The 20671-nt window shown below is 44.9% G+C and overlaps 2 protein-coding genes across 7 annotated transcripts in view; one reads left to right on the plus strand and one right to left on the minus strand.

Moving 5' to 3' along the window:
- Positions 1-9837, minus strand: part of WDR4 (WD repeat domain 4) — a 66057-nt gene extending 56220 nt beyond the window's left edge. For 2 of the 5 annotated variants that reach the window (XM_064406769.1, XM_064406760.1), the window contains exons 1-7: positions 9688-9837; positions 7705-7767; positions 6853-6999; positions 4447-4603; positions 3792-3904; positions 1729-1789; positions 583-681 (exon numbers count right to left, since the gene is read on the minus strand). In XM_064406769.1, the coding sequence (XP_064262839.1) occupies positions 583-681; positions 1729-1789; positions 3792-3904; positions 4447-4603; positions 6853-6999; positions 7705-7767; positions 9688-9800 (753 nt within the window). In that variant the 5' untranslated portion in view covers positions 9801-9837. The remainder of the gene's footprint in view (positions 1-582; positions 682-1728; positions 1790-3791; positions 3905-4446; positions 4604-6852; positions 7000-7704; positions 7768-9687) is intronic. The other 3 variants (XM_064406777.1, XM_064406775.1, XM_064406764.1) reach the window with 2 other exon arrangements.
- Positions 9798-18205, plus strand: NDUFV3 (NADH:ubiquinone oxidoreductase subunit V3). Of its 2 annotated transcripts, XM_064406779.1 has the most exons (5): positions 9884-9954; positions 10043-10109; positions 11838-12065; positions 13391-14335; positions 17932-18205. In XM_064406779.1, the coding sequence occupies exons 4-5, from the start codon at positions 13456-13458 to the stop codon at positions 18087-18089; spliced, it is 1038 nt and encodes a 345-aa protein (XP_064262849.1). In that variant the 5' UTR covers positions 9884-9954; positions 10043-10109; positions 11838-12065; positions 13391-13455; the 3' UTR covers positions 18090-18205. The 2 variants fall into 2 exon arrangements, with proteins under 2 accessions (XP_064262848.1, XP_064262849.1); XM_064406778.1 differs by lacking the exon at positions 11838-12065 and having other exon boundaries at positions 9798-9954.
- Positions 18206-20671: the final 2466 nt, after the last annotated feature.

Consider the following 20671-nt stretch of genomic DNA (forward strand, 5'->3'; position numbering starts at 1 on the left):
TGAGACTGCTGGTGTACAGGCTGGAAGCTCAGGAGAGCTCCTGGGGGGCTCAGGGTTTGTGTAGGACTCACACATTTAAATTCTGGACACTGTCCAGCTGCAAGAGAACCTAAAATAACAAGCCCAGCGTTTTGACTCCACAGGGCACTACTGCAGGTTACTGGTTAAAATATTACAAAGCTTCTTTTTGCTCAGGAAAATTGCAACTTTAACACTTGAAATTCTAAGCATTTTAAAAAATGGGCAAATGTTTAGATCTTCCCAGTGTCACAGGATGTTTTCTGCCTAGGAGACTACAACACCTGTGGTTTTAGAGAAAAAAATTCAAGTGAAGGCTTTGTCCACTGTGCAGAACTTAAATTTGGGAAGAATTAGAAGCAGCTTCTTTTGATCACTGCTTGGCAGTTTAGAAATTCACACAAAACACAGGAATGGATTTCAGGGACCATCTTCCCAAAATCCCAGACTACTGTAACAGTTTTTTAAGCTCTAAACCCAGTGACAGAAGGGAAAATGCAACCAACACGTTTGGCAGTGCCAAGGATCAGGAGCATGGAAAAGCACTGGCACTCATGGACATACCTGGTCTGGTTTGGTTGCCTGAGGCCCACAGATGGTACTCAGCTGACAGCAGTGCACTTCTTCTCCACTTTTATACTCCCAAAGTCTCAGAGTGGAGTCCTGGACAGATGGAAGTGGACACAAGTCTGTTACTAGCATCACTCAGGCAAAGAGAGGCCACTCCTGGCCTTCAGCTAAACCCTGCTTCCCTGAAGAGTTCCCCACAGAAGCTGCTAAATAGTCACTTAGTTAAGACCTCAAATTGCAGATAAAGCATTTTAATTAACATAATTTCCCCCTGCATTCTAAATTATTCAATCATGCTAATTTTAATTCTCCTTTTGAAGTGGAAATTGGGTAGCTGGAGGAGGGCATTTCAAGCCTGTCTCAAACAGCACAGTCATGCATGTGCTCAGCATTTTAATGACAATTCTTCCAGGCTGCCCTTCTCTGCCCCATGCTCTTGTTATCAACCAAATTCTCATTTGATTTAGCAACCTCCTGAGGAGAGACTAAGAGACTAAACACCTCTCTGGAACAACAAAGGCAAGGGCATTTGCTAAGAGTGAAATACAGCCATGTGCAGCACTAGCACTGGAGCTGCTTCAATAATTAAGAGGGACAAGAGCCTTAGGGAAGCAAGAACAGCAGCTGAAACCAAATGCCAGGAGTTACTGTGATCTTCACATCTTCACAGGAAACATCATTTGTTTTCTGTGCAGTTTTGGCAGTCTGGGGAACAAAGAATATTGTTTCCCTTCTTTTAGGCCAACTCCACCTGTGTACAGATGTGGCATGGCAGCAGGATGCCATCAGTTCAGGAAAAGGGCTGGGGATGAAGGGAAGGAACATTCATTTCTACAGTTTTCACCCAAGAACACAATGTCTGTGCTCCAGAGCAAGAGTTAATGGTAGTTCTACCATCCCAAAGCTGCCTTTTACTATAAGCACAGTAAAAGGTTCTTATGTGATCCAGCAACAGAATGGCTGAACACTGAAGAGAACCAAGAAAAAGGGGGCAGGAAGAGGAGAGAGGCCATGCTGCAAACCATGAGAGATTATTCCAAGCATCCCAATGAATATGGCCAAAACACAAGTATAAATAATAATTGAAAAACTTAAACATATAAAAAACCAACACTTTTGGGAAGAAATTGCAATACATACCCCAGAAGCTGACAACAGCAGGTCAGGACAGTTGGGTATTACAAGTATTTTGCTTACAAACCTAAAGGAAAAGCAGTCAAAAGTTGAACTCTCTTGCTTGACACCCTGTTTTTTTAGCACATACAGTAAGAGAAAACAACAGTTTTAAAGAGAACCTACAATAAACAAACAGATTTTCCACATCAAGATAATTAGGAGGAAGAAGAAAATGTCACCAGTAAACATGCACTACACAAACTACTGATTTTCTATTTAATAAAGAACTGCATTTCCCCATTTGTACTCAGGGAATTCTACTGACTTCCTCCCAGCTGAGAACATTGTAATTTAGATCAAAAAATGCCAATGGAGACAGATTTACTCAGGTAGCACATTTCCCTTTCTCAGTTCATGATGCACATTAAAAACATGAATCAACAGATCATTTGAAACTCAGCAGTGATGGCTCAGCCTCCAGAGTGCCACATCTCTCCAGACACAGATGGGAGATGATTTAAAAGCAATCTTTAGAGAATTTTAATGTGGCAGTTTACCAGTGCCTACACTCAGCCAGAAGTTCTGTTTTCCAGAAGTTGGTGATCCTGTTTTGTTTTTGGTGAGCAGTGATGACCTGAGCTTCTGGGGATCATTATTATCTCAGAGCTCACCAACCTCACATACAGTGAGCTGAGCAGAACATGACCTGAATGGGACAGCCTTGCCTTTGTAAACAGGCACAGCTTTAAAGCCATAGAGAGAAAAAAATAAGAGAGATTTGGTCACTGTAATACAAACTTCCAGGACAAAGCAGGCACAACACAGTTCCAGCAAGAATCACCATGAGCCTCGCTGAAAGAAGAAAATCCAGGAGTGTGAAATGAGACATTATTGTATTTATGTAACCCTTATTAATTTCTAATTTAAATACTGAATTTTGGAATACATTTAAATTAATTTACACTGCTTTTCACTCTGCAACCACTAATGAACACCTTGGACACTTCCAGGGGTGAGGCATCCACAACCTCCCTGGGCAAACTGTGCCAGTGCCTCACCACCCTCAGAGTAAAGAATTTTTTTTCCTAGTATCGAATTTAAACCTACTCTCTGTCAGTTCAAAGCCATTCCCCCTTGTCCTGGCACTCCAAGCTCTTACAGACTCTCTCCATCTTCCTTAAATGTATTTCATACTGCAGTCTCCAGCTGGTGTCCAGGCAGGCATGCTCTATCCACCCTGGTGACACAGCCAGGTTTTTCTTCTATTACCACAGAACCTAACAAGTCTGAGTTCTGTATTGAGATGGTATTAATTTAATTAGCATATGTTCAACCTTGAAAGACAGTTCCTAAGACTAAGATAGGCTCAGATAGCTCCATCCTGAGCTAAGCATTTGTGGAGCCTCTTGTGGCCAGCATGTGGGGAGAGATGATTCTGCCCCTCTGCTCTGCTGAGGCCCCAGAGGAGGTTGTGTCCAGCTCTGGAGTCCTGGCTACAAGGAGGACATAGAACTGTTGGAGCAGGTCCAGAGGAGGCCCCAAAAACAAGCAGAGGGCAGGAGCACCTCTGCTGTGAGGAAAGGCTGAGAGAACTGGGGGTTGTTCAGCCTGGAGAAGAGAAGGCTCTGGGCAGACCTTACTGCAGCCTTCCAGTTCCTAAAGGGGCTTTATAAAAGAGATGGGGACAGACATTTTTAGAAAGACCTGTTGCAGTAGGAGGAGGGATAACAGGTTTAAACTCACTGTAGACTCAGACTAGATATAAGGAAGAAAGTTTTTACAATGAGGCTGGTGAAACACACATTGTCCAGAGAGGTGGTAGAGCCCAATCCCTGGAAACATTCAAGGCCAGCTGGGACAGGGCTCTGAGCAACCTGATCTTGCTAAATATGTCCCTGCTCATGGCAGGGGGCTGGACTGGATGGCTTTTAAAGGTCTCTTTCCACCCAGGCCATTCCATGATTCTACCACAGACCAAGCTGCTGTTTAGTGTGATTTGAGGAGAAGATTTCACCCACTGGGAGTGGATGAAGGTGGCTGTGCAGGGAATGGCTGCACACAGGGGCTCTGGCACACAAGGCACTCACTCTCTGTGTCCCATGCAGTAGGACACAATACTGTAGGGAGCCTTGGTCAAGCTGACTCTGATCTTCTCATCTCTGTCTGCAGTCAGGATATACTGGTCATCAGCACTCAGGGCCTGTTGGCAAAGGGAGAGCTTTAGTGCCCAGCAGCTCAAGGCTTGAAATTCTTCTTAGTTAAGAAAAAAAATTATCAACTCACACCAAAAGGCAGATACAAACATGAAGCCACTTTTTTCCACCAACAATGGAAGCCTAAATCTTTGTGACAGTAACATTCTCACTCACTAAAACAAGCAACACTGACTTCCAGGTCCAGTGAAAGCCACTGAGCCCCAACAGCTGGAAGTACAGCTGGAAGACTCCATCTTAAAAAGAAACTTAGCACATCAAAGAGCTCAGCTGACATGGCAGAGTGGATGAACTCCCATAGATAGTCTGTCACCAAGACTTCTGTGACTGTAGCATGAAGATTTTTTCAACACTCAAAAGCTTTTTTCCTTACCAAACTCTGCCAACACAAACTCAGTAAAAAATCTGGACTACATTTCATTTATATAATTTAAAAAAAATAAAAAGCAAACCACAAATCTGGGACAAGAGCAACAATCAGAGCCCCAAGCACAAGCAGGAATGCAGGTTTGTAAATACACACACTTACCACATCCAATAGCAGGGAGACATGACCCAGCTCAAGCTTTCCATCTGCTTTAGGTTCTGTTATTGAGTAAGAATAGACATCACCAGACTTATCTGCAACAAAAATCTTATCCTCTGCAGCTGTGATAGCCAGGGATGTGCATCTCCTGCTCACAAACCTGAAAGACAAATGGCACAGCTTGAACAGCTCTGGATGGCAGCTTCAGCAAGTCTGAAGTTAAACAGACCAAGAGGCTGGGCAAAAAGTTCTCAGATGCAACATTACTGAAATGGCAGCCATGAGAGTAACACCAAGGGGCTGAAATGGCACTTTTGAGTCTAGTAAATGAGTGACTTATGTCATAGCAAACACCTGGGGTGGGGAGAGGAACAGGAGACCATTAAAAGCTGCATGACTGCATTTGGCTGTGCTATTTTCTCAACTGAGCACCTCACCCAGGCAGCATGCCAGGATTCTAATGAAGGCTGCTAGACTTCCTTGCACTCTACATCATAAAAACATGAGTTAAACACACAGAAAAGACAAGGCAGGATTTGTACTATTAGGAGTCCTTTGCAGCAACACTTTTTAAAAAGTGTGTAGGAACTACTCCAGTTACCACTCTGTACTGCAAAGGGAGCCCTTGATGGAGAGCCTTGGAACTCTCTTCTCTTCATATCCCAAGTCACAGAGCCACAGGCTCCACGCTCCTTGTCCAGACAAAGCTCTGAACTTGAACTCTGAGTTTCCCTCATCATCTGCCACCATCTCATAGTTCCAGCTGCCAGTGTAGCAGGTAAAAGCTTTCTTACATTCACCCAGATAAAATAAGGACCACAGATGCCAGAAAACACATCCTGTGTGTTAGCACAGGACTGTGGGCACCAAGGATCACAGCAATGGATATTTATATTCACCTGCTCTGAAATTCAGTGGCCGTGTGGAGGCAAGAGGAAAACACACTATGCTTCAGTAAGAAGAGAGAAATTCCCAGATTTTTTAGTGGCTGTTTGAAGGAATACCACAACAACAGGATCACAGGCAACACGGTTCCAGAAAAGGTTACTTTGCCAACCAGAAAGTCTTGCTCCAAGTTCACTGTACCACCTCGGATCTCAAGCACAAAGATTCAAAAGTTCCCCTCTGTCTGACACAAGCTGACTACAAAGGCCAGCACTGGCCTCCAGGTGTGAGACTTCTATACAGCTTGCCACAAAACACCAACACAAGTCACAGCTCAAACTATGGCATTGTTATTCATGCAGAAAGCCTTCTGCCTGTATTCCCAGTTTCCCAATATGAGGTAAAATTCCAGCTGTGGTCCTAAACTTTCAGCAGAAACTAAACCACCAAACCATTATCCAGTGGCATGCTACAGGCAAGGCAGGGCAGCAGGGAAGGCAGGAGAGAGAACGAACAGAGTTGGGCATTTCTGGTTTTATCACAGAACATCTTGACTTGGAAGGGACACATAAGGATCATTGAATCCAACTCCTGGCCCTGCAAAGGACACCCCAACAATGCCCCACATGCCTGAGTGCTGTCCAAACCCTTCTTGAGCTGTGTGAGCCTTGGTGGTGACCACTTCCCTGGGGAGCTGTCCCAGTGCTCAGCCACTCTGGGTAAAAAACCTTTTCCTGATATCCAACCTAAATGTCCCCTGGCACAGCTTCATGCCATGATCACCTCCCCACTACAACCCTGTCTAACCCCAAGGGCCCATCCTGTATCCTACACACAAAGCCAAGCTACAGAGACTTGAGTTTATCTGCAACCAGGGTCTCACACTTGTCAGAGACCAACAGAAGCAGAGATGTCACATGCTCAGGTACTTTCTCAGGAAGCCCTTCACAATCCTGGTTTTTCTACAGAGAATTGTCACAAGCAGCAGCAGAAAACTTGGAACTGGAGGACCTCTGGTGGACAGCTACAGGCTGTTTCCTCAGGAGGAATGTACTGAAGAAAAGCAGCTGCAGCATCTCTAAAGATGCGCTTTTTGAAAAGATGACAGCTTTTTCAAAGGCTAACAAACTCCCCAAAACTCCTCAAAATCAGAGGGAACAGAGAATGCACTCACTGAACTGCTGGGCATCAGTCTTACAGGTCCAACCCCAGTGTACCAAGAGTGGGTGGAGTTTTAATTCTTAAAGATAAAAAAAAATTGTTTGGAGTAAGGAAAGAAATTATCCTTCCTTGGACAGTGGAATTAAATATCTGCACTCCCATTCTCAGTGAGAGGAAGATCACACATCAATTCTTGACAAATACTCTGAATTCCCAAAAACATTACATTTGTTTGAGCGAGGGAATTAAAAAAAAAAAAAGAAGCTAAGTAATAACAAATATCAACATCCCAAACACTCCCATTTTGGAACTCTAAATCCATCAGCCATAACTCCACAGCAGCATGCACCTCCAGGTCCTTACCTGACACTGACACACTCCCAGGAAGGCGTCGTGCGGAACAGAATCAGGCGTTTGCTGTCATCTGTCAAGGCAAAATAACCTCCTGATGGGGAGAAGGCAACAGCCAGGATGTCATCACTTCCTCTATCTGTCCCTTTTCCATCCTGCCTAATGGAGAGAAGGGCACCAACAGTTCACAGCCTGACAGATACTGAATTCCCTCAGGAGGTTGTTCCCAAACCACCAGGAGCGTGAGGAACAAAGTAAAACTTTAAATGCTTTTATTTCTCCTTAAAATGTTGAGCCAGCATGGACATTCATGCAAAGAAACGAGCCAAGACAAAGGAAACTGGCAGGTCAAAGCCTGTTTAGAAAACAGAAGTTTGTGCTGGCACATCTTGATATAAATTATGAGGAAAACAGTCAAATGTTGCTTGTTTGGCTACAAGCAAAACAATGTCCAGCAGCTCAATCTAAGCTATGAAAAATACTTTTTTTGTGTGTGTGTTTTGAACTCTTACAGAACAGATCTGGAGGAGAGCTTATGTAAGTGCTTTGTGAGTTTTTTTGGTCCTAGATGTCTAACAAAAAATCCAGGACTCTTCCACAAATGTCTTGACTGACAAGAGACAGAACTATTGATTTTGATTTTGCCACTGCTGGTTTTTTTAGAAAAAAAAAGAGAAAAAAGGTTCACAGCGGAATGAAACTCTGGATGAAACAGAAACAAAAAACAGATCCATATATATCCATCAGGGTTAGCAAAACCAACCCTTCACCTGCTCAGGGAGTTATCCTGTGGCTGCCTTCTAGTGCCTTCACAGCCACACAAGCTCAGAGATGCACCCTCCAGAAAAGAGCAGATTTCCTCACCCTTTCTCTCCTAAGGGCTGCTTCTCTGCACTGCTGCAATCGTACACAAAGAGACTCTCATCACTGCAAGGGAAAAACAAACCCAAAATTACTGGCACTGCAACAACCAGGAGCTTAACTATGGAGAGTGGCAACTCTTTTGTAAGATTCCCTTATTTTATTTACTGTGCACAACTGCCCCCCATCCTGAGAACCACCTCTGCCCAAGTGGGCTCCCAGAGTGCTACACATGTGGCAGAAGGTTAAACTATTGCACTGTGTGCACGTGTCAAAAAGGAAATCCTGATCTGCTGGGGAGGTAACCCTGCATTTTGCATAAAGTTTATTTCTGTCAGACTCAGCACATCTGTCAGTCACAGTCTCACAGGATGGGTCAGGCTGGAGGGGACCACCATGGGTCACCTGGTCCCACCTCCTGCTCCAGCAGGGTCACCCCAGAGCACACAGCACAGGATTGTGTCCAGATGGTTCTGGAATATCTCCAGAGAGGGAGACTCCACAGCCTCTCTGGACAATCTGATCCAGTGCTCGGTCACTGCACAATAAAAAAGTTTTTCCTCATGCTCAGGTGGAACTTCCTGGGCATCAGTTTCTGCCCCTTGCCTCTTGTCCCATTGCTGGGCACCGTGGAGCAGAGCCTGGCCCATCCCTGACACCTCCCTTCAGACACTACACAGAACCTCAGAATCACCTGGGTAGGAAAGGACCTCTGCAGAACACCCAGGGACCTCTGCAGAGCACCCAGGGATCTCTGCAGAGCACCCAGAGACCTCTGCAGAGCACCCAGGGACCTCTGCAGAGCACCCAGGGACCTCTGGAGAGCACCCAGGGACCTCTGCAGAGCACCCAGGGATCTCTGCAGAGCACCCAGAGACCTCTGCAGAGCACCCAGGGACCTCTGCAAAGCACCCAGGGACCTCTGGAGAGCACCCAGGGCAACCCCCTGGCCAGGCAAGGTCACCTGGAACAGTGACACAGTGTCCAGATGGCTCTGGAATGTCACCAGAGATGGAGACTCCACACCCTCCCTGGCCAGCTGTTCCAGAGCTCTGCCACCTCCATGGAAAGAAATTCTTCCTTCTGCTGAGGTGGAACTTCCTGTGTTTTATTTTATGGCCACTGCTCCTCATCCTGTCACTGGGCAACAGGAGAGGGAAAGGGTCTGGCACCATCCTCTTGGCACCTACCTTGAAGGTATTGATGTGCACCTTCCTTATGGACATAAAATAGACCTTTTATTACCTATGCATATATGTCTGTGTGTATATATATAAAATAATACTGTATACATTCTAGGCATTTATAGTTCTACGTACAATGTATGTTTTATGTATAACAATATAGTTTATGCACAAGAATGTGGTTTTATGAATAATAATAGATGCTAATATATTTTGTGTATAATAATGTATGCTATTTATGTATAATAATAGATGCTTTCTGTAAGTTATGTAGACATATACACTATGTTATATATATAACATGTATGTATATATATGTATGCATTTACATATATACACATATATACATACAGATATATATACATATATACACACATATAGATATATATATGTATATATGTGTATATATATGTATATATACATATATACATATACACATATATATGTGTACATGTATATGTGTGTGTGTGTCTATATATATATATATATATACATATATATGCGGTGTGTGTATATCTATATATTCTCTATGCTATAGTTTAACTGGGGGAGCAAACCGTTTATACTTTAACTGGGGGAGAAAACCGCCGAGGCCGGAAGGTTCAAAAGCGATGCTCCCGCACCACAAAACGCTGACGAGGAGCTCGGAAAGGCACGAACCTCTGCACCGCCCCGCCGCCTCCCCTCAGCCCACACGGGCCCCGCCAGCCCCCTCAGGGGGCACCGGGCCGCCTCCGCCGCTCGGGCCCGCGCGGCCCCCCCGCGCCCCGCGCTGCCCCGGCCCCGCTCGCCCCGCACTGACCCGGGCCGCGCCGCCAGCAGCCGCCCCCCGCCGCTCGCCGCCGCCAGGGCCCCGCGCAGCGCCAGCGCCGGGCGGGCCCCGGGGCTGCGCCCGCCGCCATCGCCGCCCGCCATGCGCCCGCGCCGCCACGCGCGGCGTGCGTCACCGCGCTGACGTCACCCCGCGGCCGCCCCGCCCACCCGGAGGCCGCGGGGCGCCCTGAGGGCTCCGCGCAAGATGGCGGCGGCCGCGGCGCTGAGGGGCGGCGGGAGGGCGCTGAGCCGCGAGGTAAGGGGCGCTCCGGGAGAGCCCCGCACCCCTCGGCTGTCGCGGTTCCCTCCCGCTGCGTTAACTCTTGCTGTGTTGTGCCGCGCAGGTGTTGCAGCTGGAGGCGCGGGGGCTGTGCACGAAGCCGGTGGGCACCGGGACGCCGCCGCCAAAGAGTAAGAGGGTGGTGTGGCTGTGAGGGGTGTCGGGGTGTCGGTGAAGGAACGGGGGAGGAGAGATGGGGAGGGGTCGCGCCTCGGAAGAGGCGCTGCATAAGCTGGGAAAAAACAAGGACTGAAAGGTCACCGCCATGTAAACGAGGGTGTCTGATAAAATGTACCGCGTAATAATAAAAGTAGAAGTAAAGGTCAAGGTCTGGTTGTGTGGAATAAATTTTTATATATATATATGTATATGGGTGTGTGCGTGTATATAGATATATATATCTATATATATATCTATATATATATATACACACACATATATATACATGTCTAGGTATATAGTTTTATTTGTCACTTCTTTTCTGTTCACCTTCACCTTAATAATATTCAAGGCCAGGCTGGATAGGGCAGTGTCAGGCTGTTCAATGTGTATGAGGGTGAAGGCTTCAAACTGAAAGAAATTAGGGTTAGATCAGATATCAGGACTAAATTCTTTACTGTGAGAGTAAAGTGAGGCCCTGGCACAGGTTGCCCAGAGAAGTTGTGGGTGTCCCATCCCTGGAAGTGTTTTTAATGAGGTGTAAAATCTTGTTTTTAACTTAAGATGTTTGCCCTTGTCCTTTGAAATGTTTGTGTTACCAGGGTTAAAAAATAAAAGGACTAGAGAAGGGCTTTTAAGATGCAAATATCCCAGACAGCAGCTGCAGGCAGTGGTGTAAGAAGCTGCCATGGCCCTGTGTGTTAAATTTGGTTATAATGCTTCTTGCCCCATGGGTCTGCACGCCTGAACCTTGGTTTGGATGCTGCCCTGCATCCTGCACTGAGGAGTATTTGAACCCTTTTATCCCTGACCAAAGTCCAAACAAATTTCAGAGACTGATGCCTTGTTTGTGTAAACGGAGGCTCAGGGGTTCAGTGAGGTTTCCTGTCCCAAATGAGAGATCCAGGTGCTGGAACAGGAAAGCTCCATGGAACCATCTGTAGGAGCCATCAGACTTGTTGACTGCTGTTGAAAAGATCACTGAAAGAGCAGCTGAAGGCAGACTGCTGCCACCTCCTTAAATGCCAAAGCAAACAAAAGCCTGGCTGTTCCATTAGGAAAGCCTTCACAGATTGAGTGAACAGCAAATTGCTTTTTATTATGATTTATCTTTTTGCACTAAGTGTATTTGAGAGGCACTTTGTTATCAGTTTCTGGATTCACTGTGCTGCAGCTCTGATTTGTGTCAGGAGCCCTCTTAGGGCAGCTGCTCCCCTGCAAACACTCAGGTTAATTTAATTCAGATGTTTAGGATGCCTGTGCCAGATCCTGGCTGGAACAGGATGTGCAAATTTTCCTTGCTTTGGTAAATTGGTTGTGTTTACATACAGAGTCAGTGATGGGAAATAGACCTGTAATTGCTGCCTGTCACCTCTCTGAGTGGGAGCAGCCTTTAAATGAATGCTGGGAATGATGCTGACGTTCCAAGGAGGAACACGTCTGGGAATGGTGTTTCTGTGACTGACTTGGAGGTGTTGTTCTTTGGGCAAAGTGATGCAGTACAGATTAGCTGCTGCAAAGTTTGAAATAATTAAAGTGGATCAGTTGTGTTGGCTGTTTCAGCTTTCAATCATAAAATCTATCTTTTTCACTTATCCAAACTTAACTGCTTTAAGTATTATTCCAGTAATTAATGGTCAAGTTGAATTTTCCCTGCCTCCTTGGTTTCTTAGGATGTTTTAACATTAATTCTTCTTCAGGTTTTGCTCAGCTTTCCCTTGTCTATCCTCCCTTTGGCCATTCTGGTGTTAGTTTAACTCTTCTGTGCCTCTCTGAAGAACTCATCCTCACATGTTAGATCCTCCAGGCTGCTGTTTGGCTGGGTCAGTCTGTGCAGGGAGTCAGACCTCTTCCAAAGGTGGCTGCCCTTCCTCCTGCCTCCCCCTGCCCTTCCTTCCCATCCTGCACCTTCCATCTGGCAGAGAGAAGTACGTGCTTGAAATCATTCAAAATACTGCCTGTAAACTTGAAATCTTCTTTTATTGTGTTTTGTTATGATAAATCTTTGCATTTCTTTCTTAAATACTTTGCTTTTATTTTCGTGTGCTTGTCTCTTCTGTGATGTTTTCATGTAGACATGGCTAAAGACTTGCTTCTGTTCAGAACTAATGGTAATAACTCCTTGTTAATAACTCCAAGGTGTTACCATACAATACCAGTGAGGGGAAAGCTGTATCTTGTTTAGGGGCATATAAAGTAGTTCTAGATTTCCAAACTCTGCAGAAAAATCTGCATGATGTGCTGGAAATCTGTTGAATTTTGCTGCTGGTTGGAAGTGATGCAACTTGTAATGGAGTTGGCTTTGCTACAGCCAATTTCAGCCGTGGTGAATCTTCTTAATGTGCTCCCAGTCCTCCTTCACCTCCTGTTTTCTGTAACCACAACGGTATTTGCTGTTGCTCAGCCTCCTGAGGATGATGATAAGCATCCAAGGGATATTATGCATACCCTGAAAGGACCTGAAAATTGCTGCCTTCTCTTTCAACTGTTGGTTCATTGTCTGGAGAGTTTAGCTTAATGCAGATTTCCACAAAGGAGGAGAAACTGAGACAGAAACAAACATGAAGCATCAGGAGATCTTCTAAGGCCCCTTTAACAAAGAGGTCTCAAGGCAGAAATAGGAAGGGAAGCCTGGAGGAGAGGAGGTCTTGGGGAAACAGTGTTGAGCTGTGGGGACACACCTCAGGGGGCAGCTCACAAGTAACACTTTCATGGGTGGACTCAGGTGTCTCTTACTCTGCTGCTTTTCCTTTTGGGAGCCATCCCTCCCCTCTGCTCCCAGGATAACTCTTGCAGGCAGCTGTGGCTGTGTCTCTTTACTGTGTCTCTGCTCGGCTGCCTTGTTCACACACCAGTGTTGTCTCTGCAGCATTGCTTGAAGAGCTTGGCTGACGAGCCATCCTAGTGCTCACCTGAGATAGGGAAGTGCCTGCAGACCTTTTCCAGTGCTGCAGAGTTGAAGCACAGGGAAAAGCAGCTCTTGGAGGGGTCTGGCAAAGTGAGGAACATAAGGGTTTGTCTCTTGAGTTTTGGCATCGCAGCAGCAAAAACTGTTACGTGCTAGTAGAACTCCAGTTCCTTTAACTTAAAAAAGTCTAAAAGCTTTCTGCTTTGCAATGCCTGTATTTAGCATTATAATTACTTTCAGTTTATTTTTGTAGTAGATTATCTCTGAAAGTTAAAATTGTGTGATTAAGATCAGTAATAGTGATGTGAGACACAATGATGATAATCCTCTTTATGCCATTTCTAGATGTAGTGGCACCACAGGGAAGCACCAAGCTGCTTGCCGTGAAGGCACCACTTGAATTTCGTAAAATGTTGTCTTCTAGCTCTCTCCTGCTGTCTGCAGACAAAGGTGAGAGCATTTCTAGTACCAACCTCAAGGAAGCTGCAAAACCTGCTGAAGACACGAGGATGCCCATGACAAGAAAAACTGAGGTTGCGTTTCCTCAGCGAGGAGTTGCTTCCTCCCGTGAGGAGGAAAACCCCACCACAGCTGCAAAAGGAGGAGGCCTGAGGAAAAAGTTAGCTGAGGAACAGACTTCATCCAGCTCAGAGTCAGATTCTAGCTCAGACTCCGAGGATGAGAATGTTGATGATTCAGAAGTTGCCACTAAAACTAAAGTTGAGTTTCCCAGACGATATCCCGTCATTTCTGAGAATATGGCAGTAAAGGCATCAATGCTGACAAAAGAGAAATTGTCCCAGAAATCCCTCAAAGAATATGGAATTAAGAAGCTGCCACGCAAACCAGAAATTGACGTGTCTCCTGTAAAGCAGGTCAAATTTTCTAAAACATCAGTCAGCCAGGAAACATCAAAATCCAAAGCAAGAGACCCCAAAGTAAAATCCCCTCCAAAAGAAGAGGTCTTAGAACCACATGTGGTGAAAAGTCTGGACCTGGCCGACATCACTCGTAAATCTGATCACGTGGAGGAAAAGTCCACTGGGCCCCAGGTAGCAGCTGTTCAGCTGAAAACCTCAGCAGTGACTCGGGAAGACAAAAAGCAAGATCAGCTGTCCAGAGGAGAGAAGGAAAAGATGAAGAAGACACAGGAGTTGCAAGCAAAAGAAGTAACTGCTCCTAAAGTGGAAGAGACCTCTGGAAGCACAACGCTGGTGATGGGCACCACAGCCAAGGAGAAGACCATGCAGGAGGCAGGAGTCCAGGCTGGAGAAAGCAGCACAATAGATGGTACAGCTTTAAATTGTTTGAACTGTATTGATTCTTGTAGGGTTTGACTTTTTTAAAGGGTTTCTACATCTTCTCTGATCTTTGTTCTGAGGCTGGCAGAGTGGCAGTGACTTTCTGGAAGATAAATTGTTCACTGCTAATTGTTGTGAGCTGTCAGTAATACTCAGTCTCCAGCTATGCTGGGAAAGGAAGCGGTTTCATTTCTCTGTATTTATAGTTTCATAAAACAGTTACTTATAAAATGGAAACAAGATTGTTTCCACTGCGAGTGAAATCATGGGTTTTATATGCCAACGCTTGTTTTCATTCTTCTCTTTTCTTGGAAGGGTTTGGTAGCTGCCATTCTCATGAGTCAAATTTGGTGCCATCTCATTGTTGCTTAAACCCTGCCATCTTTCTGGTTTTGTTTTGGGTTTTGTTTTGATGTTTTGTTTTTCAAGCTGTCAGTGTTTCAGATTTCAGAAGGAAATCACAGTGTAATGCCAGAAACAGGCCTTGCTGATTCTGAGACTGGAAGGTTGCAAGCAGCTCGTGTGGAAGTAGTGAGTCAGTTTTGTAGAGAGCTGGGGAGGAGACAGTGGTGTGTTTTCAGGAAAGACTATTGTGCATCACATAATCATCTCCTCAGCTGTGCTTCCCTATCCGACCTACCCTTCTTATTTACTGCCATCCTGTTAATTGATGGTCCTGCTGATCTCATTTTGTGTATCTCAGTAGCAGATGTCTCTCTGTCCTGATCTGTTGAGATTCTGCCTTGCATCTTAGGCAACATCTGCCATTCTTGAGACCCCTCTTCTCATTGCTACTTTGGATTAAAGAATTTGCCTGCTTGGAAGTCAAAGCAGTATTAATTGTAAGGTTGCTTGAGTCTCATTCTTCAGGAAAAGCCCTGGGAGCCAAGGGAATAGCAAATTGAATGTGAGCCAGGAACGTGCCCTTGCAGCAAAGGCCACCAAGGGTGACCTGGGAGGAGCAGGCTGAGGGAGTTGGGGCTCCCCAGGGCAGGGGAGGTGTGGGGCTGCTGGACAGAGGCCAGCAAAGTGCCACTGAAATGATGGAGGGACTAGAGTATCTCTCCTGTGGGACCTGGGACTGTCCTGCCCAGAAAAGAGAAGGTTTAGACAGGACATCATCCAGGTGTGGAAATAACAGGAGGTTTGTGCAAAGAAGACAGAGGTAAGGCTGTTCAGTGGTGCACAGTGATGGGACAAGAAGCAGTGGGTACAAACTGAAACACAGGGTTTTGCCTGAACATCAGTAAACACTTTTTACTGTGAGTGATAGAGCACTGCACAAGTTGCACAGAAAGGTGGTGGGGTCTCCAACCCAACTTGGAGACATTTAAAAATGTCTGGACAGGGCCCTGGGCCTCCTGCTCTAGCTGACCCTGCCTGAGCATTTGGGGTTGGACCAGCTGATCTACAGAGGTGTCTTCCACCCTCAGCCATTCTGTGGCTCTCAAGTGCCTGACCAGGTTTAGAGACAAAATAATTGCATTTGTATGTCAGCTTCTAGGAGATGGTGCTGAGTAAAAGGCCTGCCTTCTGCTTGAGGGCTCATAATTTCATCTGTTTCCTTACCTCCTCCCTTGATGGCAGCTCAGATGACTGGAAGTGGCACTCTGTGCTGGACTCAGTCTTGGAGGTCTTTTCCAACCTAAATAATTCTGCAATTTAAAAACCAAAATGCTGCACTGTTTGCAAGTAATATTTTGTTTTGCTTGTTGCTTCTTGCAGTCAACAGCATAAGCTTTCTTTTAAAAGTAACAAAAATTTGAGGGCTCTTTGTTTTTATCTACAGGTGATGCTTTTCTCACCATTCATCCATAGTGGAGTTCTAGATGCTCAAACGTTTTTCTTTGCTGGTGTCTCCATTTGTATCTTGTTCTCTCTTCCTTCTTTGAGAGCAGCCACTGCTTTTCCTTGTTCAGCATTCACAGCTGACTGCACCACCTGTAACTCCTACTTCTGTCCTTCCCCTGTGTCCTTATGTCTGCAAACTCTGCAGCAGCCGCACAAAAGATGTAAAAAGAATTTTTCTTAATGCAAACCTGGATGTTCAGGTGATGTCATCCCTGTTTGGAGCAGTCAGCAAAAACTGCTGCCTTGAACTGCTGAGTGAGGAGCAAAGTTGGAGCTGGGAACTCAGAAATAGGCCTGTGATTCATTTCATCAGAGCATCCTGAGAAGTGCTTGCTCTTTAGGAGACAAAGCAGAGATGAAGTGTGGGGAGGATGAACTCAGGAAGAAATGTTTCCTTTGAGAAGCCAAGTGCAGTGTATTTGGGCAGGAAGAACAAGGCTCCAGCTGCTTCCCTTCCTACACATCTGTCTCTGAATTTGGAACAACTGGCTCTTGCAGGTTGAGCTACTCTTGCCTCCCTTTCCCTGTTCCTGGGGCTCTTTGCAGCAAGGAGCATCACCTGCCTTTTCTCTCTGGATCCCATCTCCTGTGAGCTGTGTCAGGAGAACTGAGCAGCAGGCACAGGGATATTTCCTGTCATGTTTTGCTGAAATCATGACTTAGTACCTTGAGTTTTATAAGCAAGCCTTGCTAAATGTTACAGATATTTCTCTTAATCTGATAGCTTCACACTGCAGTAATTATTTCATAAGTAAAGGAAAATCCTGGTGTTCAAGTTCTTGTGTTTTTATTATAGGTGGACCTGTTAAAATAAGGGCTTTATACAGTCTAATCTGAACCACCACATACAAATTTATACAGCAAAGCTTTTCAGTACACTGTGTGTCTTCTTCTGTTGTTAAAACTCTGGGTATGCAAGAATAAATTAATACTGGGAGTAAAGTTTTATTTCTTGCAATTTGCTCAGTTGTAAAATCAGCCTGTGTAAGAACCTTTTATGTAAATGATACTGCCTAGATTTGCATAATATTCTAAAAGCATAAGAATTAATGTTGGCTTTAACAGGAAGTAAGGAGTTCTAAATAACTTTATTGGGTTATTCTTTTTTGAAGGAAAGCTAATACAAAGGTTAGAAGGTTATATTTAAAAGAAATTTACATCAAAGGCTCTTGATAGATTACTGTTTGGTATAACCTCATCTGAAATTAAATGGTGGAGATCTTGCTAATTCCATCGCTTCTCCCCATGGCAAAAATGCAATCTGTAAAGCAGCTCTAAGAGCTGTGTCTCCTGGTCTGACAGGATGATACATCACTTGTACTGCTCCTTTGCCCCTCCTGGTTTGCTAAGAATGTCACCTACTGTTCTGGCTGGAATGAAAACCAAGGCAAATATGAGAAAGCCAGGAAATGCAGACATATGTCTTCCAGAGACAAATGGAATGTTCTGCCCTGTCCACCCCCAGCATTAGGTGGTGGTTTGGGTTTAAAACCTGTGCTGTGCAAGATGCCTTGTGCTGATCCCTGCTCCCCACTGCATGTGCTGCTTTGGGGCCAGACAAGGCACCAGCTGGACTTACTGAACTTCTCCTTTTGTTAAAGTTGCTGACTTTTTTTCTTTCAAATGTTCACTGGATGAGGGATCTGACAATTTGTGAAGGCTGACTCAGTGCTTAAAAACACTGTCCTCTGGTGTGGCATCCTCATAGTGACCAGTTCCTGTTTGTTTTCACAGAGACAGCTCAGCCTGCTCCAGAGGAGTTTGACAATTCCACCTACAAGAACCTGCAGCACCACGAATATCACACGTTCACCTTCCACGACTATGTCGCTGTCCTCGCGAAGTACAGGCAGCCTCAGCCCTCCTCTGGCAGGCCATCACCAAGGCACTGAGAGAGCCACACTTACAGTCAGCACCCAGGCAGGATGGGGAATTGTTCTGTTTAGCACTGCTGCTTCATCTGTGTGATTGAAATCAGATAATAAATAATAAAGGCATAATAACCTGGGCTTTTGAACAGTTCTTCCTGGCTGTTGGAGTCCCTCACTTCTTGACTTTAATGAGTGAACTGCAAATGAATTATCACTGAATAAAAGTATCTTTTCTACCTCTCCATATATATTATTTGGTGATAGTGTAAAAAAGTCTTTTTGACTTTTCAGTGTCTCCAAACTTTGGGTACTGACCATTCTTACAGGATCATGTCAAAGATTCCCATGGGATTCAGCTCCTTTGGAGTGTGTGCCATGTTTAATTTGGTGTCACTGTACTGCAGTGGGCTGTGCTCCTTACACACAAACGTGTTCCCAGCTCTGAAGAGGTAATGTTTACTCTGGATTTGGGAGTTAAAATCATTGGCTGGGAGCAGCACAAGAAGTGTTTGTCTCCTGTGGCTAGAGTGAATGTTTTGTGTTAGTGGAGGAATGCAAGTTTATGTAATGTGATTGAAACATCTCAAAACCTCTGCTCTTGTAAAGGGAGAACAGAACATACAACTTTATTTAATCATCTGTTGGGACTCCAGCAGTAATTGAAATGACTTTAAATGTTAGAGAATCTCAGTGGGCAGTTCCTAATAGACTTTTACTGTGTTGATTAAACTTTCAGGAAAAAACCTATTTCTATGGATAGAAACACTCGAACAATTATTTTTAAATGTGATGAAAATACCATAAGGGTGAAAACAGCTCCTGGTAATAACTGTTGAGAGCTTGTTTAATTTCCCACTTCTTTTTTTCCCCACACTAAAAGTTAAAATTGCTGTCCAGCCTCAGTCTTGCTCTGCAGAAAATGTGAGCCATGAGGCACTTCTCAATACACGTTATCAGCAGTTCCAGTTGGTCTCAGTAAATTTTGTATTTCCATCCTATTAGTAACAGTCCTCTGCCTTCTGGGAAAATCGCCTTGATGGCCGCCAGCTGTTGTGGCTCTAGTTCCATTTTGGCTTCTTGTTCATTTTGGGCTTTTTTGGAGTTAATTGGCCTTTAAGCAGTTCTTGCAATAACTCCAGCATTTTCCATCACCTGTCTGTATTTTCTCAAGCAACAGACCAGGCAAGATCAAAGAGAAAACAGAGTCAGCTTTAGGAGTCTATCTGGATATTGGATGTGAATCCCTGGGTGCAATTAGTAGAGCAGATATTTTATACTGGAACTTGGCAGAAATGTGGTAAGAAGGATCAAGAGGCCTACATCAATTTGCTGTGTAGAATTTTAAGTCAGAAACCCCTGGCAAGCAATTTTATTGTCCTGTAAAAAATAAAGAGCATGTTAGTGACTCCAACTGAAATTTAGAAATTTGTTAATGTATAAATCCACGTGCTGAGGAATAAAGAGCAGAAAGTCACTTGGAGACACCAAGGGTTCCATGCACTCTGTAGTTGTAAAAGGGAGAGAAATTTGCTGCTAGCATTAAAAACATGAAAGAATTGGGGTCTTCCTTTGAGAAGGGCCCACAGGAGGCCCCAGTTTTGCTGCTGTGATTTGTTATTACCTGAGACTCCACGAGGTAACCTGAGCCCCAGAGCTGCACTGGTGCTGAACTGTGCTCTGAGCTGCTCTGGGACTGCAGGAGGAGGCTGCAGATTGTCAGGCTCTACTCAGTAAAAGTGAAATGTGTATTTACTCCGCCTGCCCACAGTAGCTGGCACTGGTGGCTGTTGGGAGTCAGACTTGCTCACCTCGTGGCCTTTTTATTTCTCAGGAGGGTTGGTGTTCTAACCAGGGACTGGATCAGCCCAGGAGGAGTGGGTTGAGGTCGAAATGTATCTTGCTTTCAGTCAACTCCCACCCTCTGCTCAGCTGCATTTCTAACTAAGGAGATTCTAATCTGCTTTTGGGATGGGCATTTTGCTACCCTCGTGTCAAGATCACAGCAAAAATAAGTGGTGGATGCCTTTTCTATCCATGTAACCCTACCTTGGTGTCTTCTGGTGATCTTTTTGCACCTCTAAAATGAAGCTGGAAGTCAAATAACCTTGTAACTCTTGTGATGCACGTCTTAGGTTTGCCCTGCTCAGTGAACCAGTCTGCCCTGGGAAGGCAGATTTTGCAAGAAAGGCACCAAGAATTTTTCCCACTGTTGTGTTTTCCTGGATTTCAATGAAACAGACTTCATGCTTTTGTCCCTGGCTATTGTCAGATGTTGCTGTGCTTGAGTCATATGCTAACATTTAAATTTCAAGCAGGATGTGACACAATATGCTCAAATTCTGTAACGTTAGTAACTTTGTCTTGCTGTGCTAGGCACTTGTCAGATAAGTCAGGGATCTTGTTTGGAAGAATGTATAATCCAGGATACTAACATAATTCCTGGAAAACCTCAAATGTGAAAGAAATTAAGTCTCAGCTTATTTACTGTGAAAACCAGCTGTTCAGGCCCAGCACAGACTGCAGAAGTGGGGTTTTCAATGTAAATTGCATTACTGGGAGAGTACAAGAAAATCTGGAAAGTGGAATTCACTTTCCACATTGAA

The sequence above is a fragment of the Passer domesticus genome, chromosome 2 (genome assembly GCF_036417665.1).
Source record: "Passer domesticus isolate bPasDom1 chromosome 2, bPasDom1.hap1, whole genome shotgun sequence".
Taxonomy (NCBI): domain Eukaryota; kingdom Metazoa; phylum Chordata; class Aves; order Passeriformes; family Passeridae; genus Passer; species Passer domesticus.

What these genes read in the sequence shown, in the direction of transcription:
- NDUFV3 (XM_064406778.1), top strand. Translation starts at nt 9,904, where the DNA reads ATGGCGGCGGCCGCGGCGCTGAGGGGCGGCGGGAGGGCGCTGAGCCGC. An exon ending in GGAGGGCGCTGAGCCGCGAG is followed by an intron (nt 9,955 to 10,042) that starts GTAAGGGGCGCT and finishes TGTGCCGCGCAG; the next exon opens with GTGTTGCAGCTGGAGGCGCG. An exon ending in CGGGACGCCGCCGCCAAAGA is followed by an intron (nt 10,110 to 13,390) that starts GTAAGAGGGTGG and finishes TGCCATTTCTAG; the next exon opens with ATGTAGTGGCACCACAGGGA.